The 11,146-nt window shown below is 42.1% G+C and overlaps 1 protein-coding gene across 2 annotated transcripts in view; it reads right to left on the bottom strand.

The window, feature by feature from the left end:
• LOC119415859 (aldo-keto reductase family 1 member D1-like) overlaps positions 1 to 11,146 on the bottom strand; it is a 39,182-nt gene that overhangs the window by 22,842 nt on the left and 5,194 nt on the right. For both annotated transcript variants that reach the window (XM_037683034.1, XM_037683035.1), the window contains exon 4: positions 6,356 to 6,433. In XM_037683034.1, coding sequence (XP_037538962.1) covers positions 6,356 to 6,433 — 78 coding nt within the window. The remainder of the gene's footprint in view (positions 1 to 6,355; positions 6,434 to 11,146) is intronic.

The following is an 11,146-nucleotide window of genomic DNA, read 5'->3' as shown; positions in this document are numbered from 1 at the left end:
GGGTAGCTAATCCTTCAGTTGAGTCTCGCCATAGACTCCAAAACATTTAGGGGAAAACCAAAAACCCAAACCTCAAGTCGTTTGTCTAAAAGGACAACAGACAATTGAACCAAACTATATTTTGCCATGTAAATCTAACTTAAACCAAGTTAGGAATGGAAAAATAGTTTGGAATGCCCTTCTATAAGTATAAATCCCTATATGAAATTTTTTCAGCATGACCCACCCTTTAAACTGGTAACTTTAGCTGATCTAAACCATGACAGCTTACACACCAGGTGCATATAGGTTAAGGTCTTATGTAAAATCCCACTCATAAGCCCAACTAAAACCACATAAATGCATAACACATAGAACCAGAATGGCACCCACTGGGAACCACCAGCAGCAACCTGCACTGAAGGGACCTACAACTCCAACGTGGGTCTCCAATCTTCATCCAGTGGTCGCCTCTGCGGTTCAATCAAGGGATGCATGCTGATCAATCAACACCTCCAATCGTTGTGGATTTATCGTTGTGGATTATATGACTTTTTCCAATGGATTACAGACTTTGTTTCCAAGGGGTTAAAGCATTGCTACAATGGAATTACCAACAATATTATGGAATTACCAACAACATTATGGAATTACCAAGAACATTGTGGAATTATCTAAACCGTTGTGGGATTACCTTCTTTGACTTTTGTTTTCCTCTTGCTGGATTACATCAAGCTCAAGGACATTCGGAGGCGTAAGTTCATGTTGGAATTTATCCCCATGGACAGGCGATGATTTCCAAAGGGGGGACTGTAGTGAACTAAGCCTCCGGTCAATCCTGCCTCTGAAGACCTTCATGGGACAGGAACTGTTATTTCATTGATTTGAATCCAGAAATACAAATTAGCTCATCCAGAGACTTTCTAATTGTATCCTGAACTAATCAATTGAAAGAACACTCTCTTTTTTATATTATCATTACTAGTTTACAATGTCTTGATAATCAAAAGTGTGTTTAGTTCAAACCATTTTTAAATGTTGAAGTGAACCACTCATTTTAAATCAACTGTGAAACAGTATTAATGATTTTTAATCCTCATTCAAAGTAGAAATCAAGTTAAATGTCTGTTACAAAGTAATTATGCATTTTTGATCTTCTGTCTGAAATGAGAGAGTGATGTCGGTCAAAAGTCGGAGACAGTCGCAAACAAGTTTATTGGAACGAACTGTCATGTTTTTAAACCTCTCAGACAGAAACAAGAAAACTGGCACTTGTAAGTCTGTCATTTCTCCAAAACGTTTCTCTGTCTGTTCCTAAACATCTCCGCTGTTTTTCTGACTTGTAATGACCCTCTGACGTCACTAAAACCACACCCCTGTTGGTTCTTTCAACCAATCAGGACTTCCCAAAAGTGACCGGAAGCAGAACTCTTTAAAGTCGACACTTCCTAGTTCCAGGTAGAACAGAAGTTCCGAATGAGAACAGAAGTTCCGAAAGTTCTGAAGTGCTGGAGTAATGAGTTCTTCCGAGTCCAGTTGGGATTATGGAATCTTCCACATCTGAGTGGAACCGTTGACGGACTCACAGCTCATGTGAGTCCATCCGGGAGGTGAGCGTGTTATTGAACGGAGTACCGTCACTACTTAGGACGATTCTCAGCCATCCTAAGGAGACGCTGAAAGGTAGCGTTGAAATGGAACTCCGTACCGGAGCTGACCTATCTTCTGCAAAGGTAACGAGTCGCTTCATTACCTAGTGTACCGAGGCTGAGCTGGGGTCAGATGAAGGGGCCATTCCTAGTCAACACACTTTCCCTCATCCATCTTTTCTCTCCATTCAAACTCCTTCATTCCCCATCTTTAAAACTCTTCTATCTTGCCAGTAATTAATCCAGATATCTTCAGAAATGTCTGTTGTTTTTATTAAGTAAAACGTGCCAAGTTTTATTAATCAGAGCCGATAGCGTAATCAAGTGTACAATGTTTTGATGTTAAATTTTGATTCTGTTAATAAATGACCACATTCATTTTGATGGGTCAAAGAAAATTAACGTCTCATGTCACTGATTAGACCATCTCCCACACAGTACGTCTGTCACATATCTGTCAAGTAGATCGAAAAAGTGAGAACCCGTTATTAAATATTGATTGTAGTGGAGCTCTTAAGCTAACTGAAGCTAACTGAAGCTAATCTAGCCCTATCTCACTACACTCCTAAGCCGTGCATTCCTGCACGTTGCACCCGAACCATTAACCACTTCACTGCCTCACATTTCACAGATGTTTATAACTCTGAAATGATCATTCAGCCCCCAGTGTTTCTCACCACCACTGAGGATCTGACATCCCAGTTCAACTCTGTCTGCTTAAAGACTATGGATCATGTCGCACCTGTTAAAACCAAAAAATCAAAACTCAAAGCAGAACCTTGGCTGAGTGACGTCACCAAGGCCGCTAGGCAGCAATGTAGGAGGGCGGAACGAAAGTGGAGGAAAGACAGGCTTCAGGTCTCTTTCCAAATATTTAAAGAGAGTTGGCGCTGTTATCAGAAAACAGTAAAAGCTGCAAAATCAAAATTATTCTCTGATGTAATTACCTCAAACTCTCACAACCCACGTGTCCTCTTCTCCACCCTAAACTCTGTTCTCCACCTCACTGGACCATCACCTCTGGAAGCCTCGACTGAGCTGTGCGACAACTTCTTACATTTCTTTGTGGAAAAAATTACGACCACCAGAGCTCTCATTTCCCCTCCAACTCATGACCCATCCATCCCACCTCAATCTGTAGCTCCTTTTGACCATTTTGAACCCATCACTCTATCTTCTCTAGAGCAGGTCATGTGCAGCTTGAAGCCTTCTGGTTCCCCCTTTGATGTGGTCCCCCCTCGACTACTAAAGGAGGTTTTTCGTACTCTAGGTCCGTCCATTCTTGCCATAGTAAACAGTAGTTTATCCACTGGCGTGGTGCCAAAAACCTTTAAACATGCTGCCGTCCAGCCTCTCCTGAAAAAAACAAACCTTGACCCCTCACTCGTTTCCAACTTCCGGCCTGTCTCCAAACTCCCATTTGTTTCTAAAGTACTGGAGAAAATAGTCGAGTCCCAGTTGAAGTGCTTCCTGGAGGATCACGCCATCTTAGAACTTTTCCAATCTGGCTTTAAACCTCTCCACAGCACTGAAACTGCCCTGCTGAAGGTCTTTAACGACATCTTCAGATTCCCAGATACTGGTGATTCTGTGCTGCTTGTCCTGTTGGACCTCACAGCCACCTTTGACACTATCGACCATGAGATCCTCATTGCTAGGATAGAGCAGTGGGTGGGCGTCACAGGATCAGCCCTCAATTGGTTCAGATCTTACCTCACTGACAGATCCTTTTGTGTCTCCATCAAGGATTTTAGTTCCGCAGAGGCAGAGCTCAAATGGGGGGTTCCGCAAGGGTCCATCCTGGGTCCCCTCCTATTCTCTTTATACCTGCTGCCGCTTGGTGCTATTTTCCGGAAACACAACATGCCCTTCCACTTCTATGCCGATGACTGTCAAATTTACTTCCCCCTAAGACACAATGGTACATGCTCTATTCAACCGCTGCTCAACTGCCTGGCTGACATCAGGGACTGGATGGCTTTAAATGTCTTAAGTTTCAATGAAAAGAAGTCTGAAGTCATGTTGTTCCCTCCCAACAACACAATCACAAACCACTGCATCGACCTCTCCGCTCTAACCCTGTCAGAAAAACAGAGTCACTAATCTGGGCGTGATAATGGACCCTTCCTTGAAACTTAACAATCATGTAAACATGATTGTTAAATCATGCTTCTTCCAACTGAGGCGGCTGTCTAAACTGAAGCCCATATTGTCCCAAAAAACCTGGAGACAGTAATACATGCATTCATTACATCTAGGCTTGATTACTGCAATTCGCTCCTGTTTGGTATCAGTCAGACCTCCATTGCACGACTACAACTGGTCCAGAATGCAGCAGCCCGATTTTTAACCAGTACAGGCAAAAGAGAGCACATTACACCAGTTTTGGCCTCACTTCACTGGTTACCGGTTCACTTTCGAATCCAGTTCAAAATACTCATGCATGTCTACAAATCACTGAACATTGTCCCCCCCCCCCCCCATCTCTCTGATCTGCTACAACCGTATGTCCCACCATTTTCCCCGAGGTCAGCGGTCCAGTTGCTCCTCACAGTTCCAGGAACTCGTCTTAAGCGCAAAGGTGACAGGGCCTTCTCTGTAGCAGGACCAAGACTTTGGAACGAGTTACCTCTGTTTGTCAGACAGGCCCCCTCCCTTTCGGTTTTCAAGTCCCATTTAAAAACTCACTACTATTCAGTAGCTTTCAACACCAGATGATCTGTGTTTTGATCCTGTATGCTCCACACTGGTTTGTCATCATTATCTGTATCGTTTTTATGTCTATATTCTGATTTACCTCATTTTGTATTTTGCTTTGTGTGTTACCTGTTGTTTTGTCTGTACAACACTTTGGTTGGCCTTGTAGCTGTTTTAAGTGCTTTATAAATAAAGTGGTATGGTATGGTATCTTCTGAACTTCGGTTTTCTTATGCTGCTTGCTGGCTGAAGAAAAATGGGGAGCTGAACCCCAGTCTCAGGGCAATTTATACTTACTGGGGGTGGGGCCCACACAGCAGGAGGGTGTGGATAAAAGTTATCAGTCCTGCGCGCTATGCGCAGGGATAAACCCACTAGTGATAGCCATAAAGGGTGAAGCCTACACAAAATAGAACTTGTAAATATGGACCTTGTAAATATTATATATTTTTTTCATTTTTTGATACTTTATTATTGCATTGTATTTATTTTTTTTAGCAAGTCGAATCGTATCTTCTCACCCTGAACATTTCATTTTATTGTTGACCTTGTGTATTTATCATATGCAGGTTAACACAACAAAACATAACATCACATAACTTGCAAATGTATTATTATTAATACTATACTTAAAGTATAAATATTTAAAAACTATACTTACTTTCTCCTCTGGGTCTTGCTCAAGACAGACGCTTCTCCCTCCCCCGTTCTCCCATTCCCCCTGCTTCTACACTTTGTGTGTCTAGGAGCTGCTGGTACACATCTCCCAAACGAAAAATGCTATTATGGATCTGACGAGTTGGACTTTCAACGAAATTGACAAAATCTTTTCAAGAAAATGACGGTCCTGGAGAACCCTCTTGCTCGGCTGAGAATCGCGTTGCGGGGTATATCAGAGTTCAGCTGATGTGTCTCTCAGTTCTGTCTCAGGAGGACGCTGAAGACGTTTATATTTCGGATTTATAATAGCAAGGGTTCTGCTCTTTGGCATTATCAGGGCTTTGTTTTATCTTCTATGAAGAAGACATTGGCAGCAGTTTCGGTCATGGCAAAGCTTGCGAGTCTGTGTTTGGTATGTGCTATGAGGACTCAAAATGAGCTGATTAATGAGCTAACCCATAAGATAGAGATGATTTGTGAGAATCGCAGGCTGCCTGTGGCTTTAGGATTCCACAGCATGTGGGATCGACTTTGGGGAGGCTCAGTAGAGAGAAATACCCATAAATTTGGCCATTTTAGACAGAGAAAGTTCTAGCAGGACTCAAGGCTGACAAGAAAAAGTCTGCCGGAAGAAAATCAACAATTGTGGCTTATTTGAATCTGACTCCCCCATTTATCCTCGAATATGAGCCAACTATCAAATTTCTCCTGGGACTTGGGGAACTAGGGAAATAGTTTTGTCTATTGCAACCCCACTTGCCACCTCAAGAACTTCTGTGCAGGCTTATCAGAACTGTGCCGGCTGACCAGCATCTTATCAGGACCATGGTCTATTATCTGAAACTGCTCACGGACGAATCTCAACATCTTGACGCCAAATGCATATGTAATGTGTTTATAAATGTGCTTGCTGGTAGAGTTTTTTGATGTCTCAAATTGTGTCCTGATAGGACAAGATGTGAAGAGATCTTTTTTTTTAACACCACTATCCACCCTCATGGCCTTTTCCCCTTTTCTATCTAAAAGTATTCTGATAAAGAATAAGGGGCCGCGCTATGCTAGCAGCAGCAACGTGCACTCTGCCCATCTTTCGGACGACTGTACAAACATAATTTCACTGTATCCTGGTACAATGAAAATAAAGCTTATTCTGAGTCTGATTCTAAAGATAACCCATGCAAATTTGTTTGGATCAAACAAGTAGACCTTCGTGTCACTCGGTCCCACTCAAGTAGCTCTCTGTCTCAAAAAGTTTGGGGACCCCTAGAATATAACAATTACCCCTGTCTTTATATCACAACACAACAATTAAAACATAATTCAACCGACAAATTATGAGCAAATTCATTTGCACTATAAAGATAACTCACCTCCCATGTTGCACAAAGATTTGTGGGATGGTAGATGTACTTTCCATCGTTGTCTTTTGGATAAAACTCCTTCCCCGGCTAAAAATGTAAGCACAATTTAACAATGAGAAAAGATAACTGATACTATTACTCCTGATGAATCGAATTAAGTAGCAACCATAACCTGTTTTAAAGTAACTTCACACCAGTGAGAACCATTGGGTTTAATGGACAAATATAATTGTGTGTCATCAGCATAACAATGAAAATTTATCCCATGCTGTTTAATAATTTTACCTAATGGAAACATATATAAAATAAAGAGTATTGCCCCAAGCACTGAGCCCTGAGGAACTCCATGACTAACTTTGGTGTATGAAGAAGATTTATTATTTACATTTACAAACTGGAATCTATCAGACAGATATGATTTAAACCATTTTAGAGCTGTTCCTGTAATTCCAATATCATATTCAAGACTCTGTAGTAAAATATTGTGATCAACTGTATCAAATGCAGCACTGAGGTCTAACAGGACCAGTATGACACAAGTCCCTTGTCTGAGGCCATGAGAATATCATTAGTGACTTTTACTAGTGCTGTTTCTGTGCTATGATGAGCTCTAAACCCTGACTGAAACTCTTCAAACAGATTATTTCTTTGTAGATGTTCACACAACTGACCTGCAACTATTTTCTCTAGAATTTTTGAGATGAAAGTTAGATTAGATATAGGTCTATAGTTGGCCAGAATTTCTGAATCAAGATCAGACTTCTTAAGTAAAGGTTTAATTACAGCAACCTTAAAGCTCTGTGGTACATAACCATCCATTAAAGACAAATTAAGTAGATCCAAAATGTGGACATTAATTAGGGGAAATACCTCTTTAAACAGTCTGGTTGGGATGGGATCAAACAGGCATGTGGATATTTGGATGAGGTTATTATTTTTGACAATTCAGAGCTCAACAGGACAAAAACTGTCCAAACATAAATCAGGCTCTAGTGAAATTTTGAAAGTTGCCTCATTTGACAGAGGACTAGAGATAGTAGAAGGAAGGATGGTTTGAATTTTCTCTCTAATTGAAATAATTTTATTTATAAAGAATCTCATGAAGTCATCGCTACTTACAGTTGTAGGGATACATGGTTCAACAGAAATGGGACTTTTAATTAGTCTAGCAATAATACTAAACAGAAACCTAGGGTTATTTTTATTCTCCTCTATTAAAGATGAGTAATATAAAGTTCTAGCTTTACGGAGAGCTTTTTTATATGTTAGCAGACTATCTTTCCAAGTTAAATAAAATTCTTCAACATTAGTAGAGCGCCATTTTCTCTCCTGGTTTCTAGATGCTGCTTTAAAGTACGTAACTCAGAACTGAACCATGGAGCCAGTTTCCTCTGATTGATTACTTTCTTTTTCAGTGGAGCAATTTTATCAAGTGAAGTTTGCATTGAAGCTGTAAGATGATCAACTAGATGATCTAAGTCTCTGTTCTCTGATGCATTACTCTGCAAGACAGAGGAAAACAGTGATGGAAGATATTGTTTAAATTTGGTTACAGCATTTTCTGATAAGCACCTGCTGAGATGAAATTTACTCTCAGTGACTGTGAAGTCATTTAATGTAAACTCAAAGGTTATTAAAAAATGGTAGGACAGAATAGGATTTTGAGGAACTATTACCAAGTCCTTAATCTCTATACCATAGGTCAGAACTAAATCAAGAGTGTTATGATAAGAATGAGAAGATGTGTGGCCGTTTTGGGTAAAACCAAATAAGTCTATTAAATTATTAAAGGCTATGCTTAAGCTATCACTCTCAACATCTACATGAATATTGAAATCACCCATTATGATGATTTTATCAGTATTTAATAGTAAGTCAGTTAATAATTCTGAGAATTCAGACAAAAACTGAGTAAGCGCCTGGTGGACGATATATAACAACAAGTAAAAGTGGCTAAAACTATTTTCCCTCTTCCAGGAGTTCCAGTCCCAGTGGCCTGTATATATTGTATATATTTTCTAAGTCACTGTAAATAAACATCACTTTTCGTAGCCTGAGTCTTGTGTCGTTCTGGGTCTCGTTACAACTGGGTTGCCCGCACATACAACAGAAATGCTCCAGCCAGACCAAACCCAGAACGAGGCTCGGAACGACCAAGCCACGTCCTCGTCGCAAACGGAGCGAGTAAACCAGCTTGAGAAGATCCTCTCCCAAATGATCCAGCAACAACAACAAACTCAAGCTAATCTACAGGAGCTGGGGGTATGGTTTATTCAATTAAACAGACTCTCTCTCCTTCTCCTCCTACAGTCGCAGCAGAAACCCCTGAGAACAGTCACACGTGCACATGCTCGGCGAGACACTCATCGGAGCCACAATTACTGGTAAAGCCGTCCAAACTTTTTTCCGGTGACCCAGAACAATGTGACGGCTTTCTCCTCCAATGTGAGCTCACATTCAGCGGAGCCCCCAGGCTCTACTCCTCAGAAAACGCTAAGATCACCTACTTTACGAGCCAGTTAAAGGGTAACGCACTCCGGTGGGCAACTTCTTTTCTCCGCCAGCATGATTTAAAAGTTATTTCTTTTAGTAGTGTACTTACCGAGTTTCGCAGGATATTCGACAGACCACTATCGGGTCCCAACGCAGAGAAACGTCTCCTGGGCTTACGTCAGGGCCGGCGACCAGTAGCCGAACACGCCCTCGAGTTCCGCATCCTCGCCGCACAAACCGGATGGAACGAGAGAGCACTACAGGGAACTTTTCTAAATTCCTTATCGGATCCGTTAAAGGACCAGATCGCCGCTAGGGACAAGCCGTCCAACTTTGACGCTCTCATTAATCTGGCCATTTTGATTGATGAGCGTTTCCGCGAGCGACAGCGGGAACGGGACTACAACTCCCAACGTACCACCATTTCCGGTTCGGGTCCGTCACTCAGTGTTGTCCGTGGTAAAGAGTCGCCTTCGTTTTCCAAATTCCAAAATCTTTTTACCCACGCGTCAGCCCCTTCACTCTCTTTACCTGAGTCAGAGCCCATGCAGGTGGGACGCACCCATCTTACTCCCAACGTTAGACAAAAACGCCGAGAACAAGGGTTATGTTTCTATTGTGGTCAAAATAGGCATCTTGTTGCCGCCTGTCCGTTTCGGGGAAACGAGAACACCCACCAAAAAAGAGGGAGATATTGGTGGGGACTTCTTCGCTCTCCCCATTAAGTAGACTGACCATTGCTACGGTCATTCAATATAATCAGAAACGCTTCCCCGTTTCTGCACTCATAGACTCCGGCGCTGAACAGAATTTAATTAGTCAAAGTCTGGTATCCGAATTGTCACTACCCACCGTAAAAATACCCACCGTTTCCATCACAGGTATCACAGGCGATACACTATCCCAGGTCCAACACCGCACCACTGACTTACACTTAATTACATCCGGCAATCACCACAAACACGTCAGTTTCTTTGTTTTCGATTCACCCCATGACCAAGTAATCTTAGGATACCCCTTTAAAACTCCACAACCTTCACATTAATTGGGAACTTGGCAGAATAGAGAAATGGAGCGGAAGGTGTCTAAAACACTGTCTCCGCTCTGGAATCTCTAATGCAACCAAACAAGACACCAATATAGAACAAATTGACTTAACTTCCATTCCGCCTGAGTATCACGATCTCTCTCCTGTTTTTAGTAAACAGAGAGTCTTGTCCTTGCCGCCACATCGACCATACGACTGCGCTATAGATCTTTTTCCGGGGGCTCCCTTACCAGCTAGTCGTTTGTTCAACCTCTCCGGACCTGAGAGGGACTCCATGAAGGAGTACATTGAGGAGTCACTTGACTCCGGTATTATTCGTCCATCCACCTCCCCGGTGGGGGCCGGGTTCTTCTTTGTGTCCAAAAAAGATAAGACCCTCCGTCCTTGTATCGATTACCGGGGTTTATCCTCTTCCGCTTATTGACTCCATACATGAACAATTACAATCGGCCACCATTTTTACTAAGTTAGATTTGCGTAACGCATATCATTTGGTTCGTATTAAGGAGGGCGACGAATGGAAGACGGCCTTCCGGACCCCTTTGGGTCATTTCGAATATTTAGTTATGCCATTTGGTCTCACTAATGCTCCTGCAGTCTTCCAGGCATTAGTCAATGACGTACTCAGAGACTTTTTAGGGGAGTTCGTTTTTGTATATCTTGACGATATCCTAATCTACTCGCATGACAAGGAGGAACACATCAAGAGGGTCAGAACAGTTCTTCAGCGACTATATGAGAATCAATTATTTGTCAAAGGTGAAAAGTGTGAGTTTCATACTTCATCCGTTTCCTTTCTGGGGTTTATATTCAGGGAAGGACATTATCGTACAGACCCTGAAAAAATCAAAGCTGAATGAATGAATGGCCCGTTCCTGAGACCCGTAAACAGCTTAAACGTTTTCTTGGTTTTGCAAACTTCTACAGACGCTTCATTAGAGACTACAGCCGTATTGCCACACCACTCTCCCAACTTACCTCAGTTAACGGAACATTCAAATGGACTACAGAAGCAGACACTGCCTTCAAAAAATTGAAACAACTCTTCTCAACCTCACCCATCCTCTGCCATCCTGATCCAGAACGCCAGTTCATCCTGGAGGTGGACGCCTCCGACACTGGGGTAGGTGCCGTTCTTTCTCAGAGATCCCCCAAGGACAATAAGATACACCCCTGTGCTTTCTTTTCTCGGCGTTTGTCCCAAGCCGAGCGTAATTACGATGTGGGAAATCGTGAATTACTAGCCGTCAAACTGGCTT

The sequence above is a fragment of the Nematolebias whitei genome, chromosome 10 (assembly GCF_014905685.2).
Source record: "Nematolebias whitei isolate Nwh7 chromosome 10, NemWhi1, whole genome shotgun sequence".
In the NCBI taxonomy this organism is placed as follows: Eukaryota; Metazoa; Chordata; class Actinopteri; order Cyprinodontiformes; family Rivulidae; genus Nematolebias; species Nematolebias whitei.
This window is presented reverse-complemented; position numbering and strand designations above follow the sequence as displayed.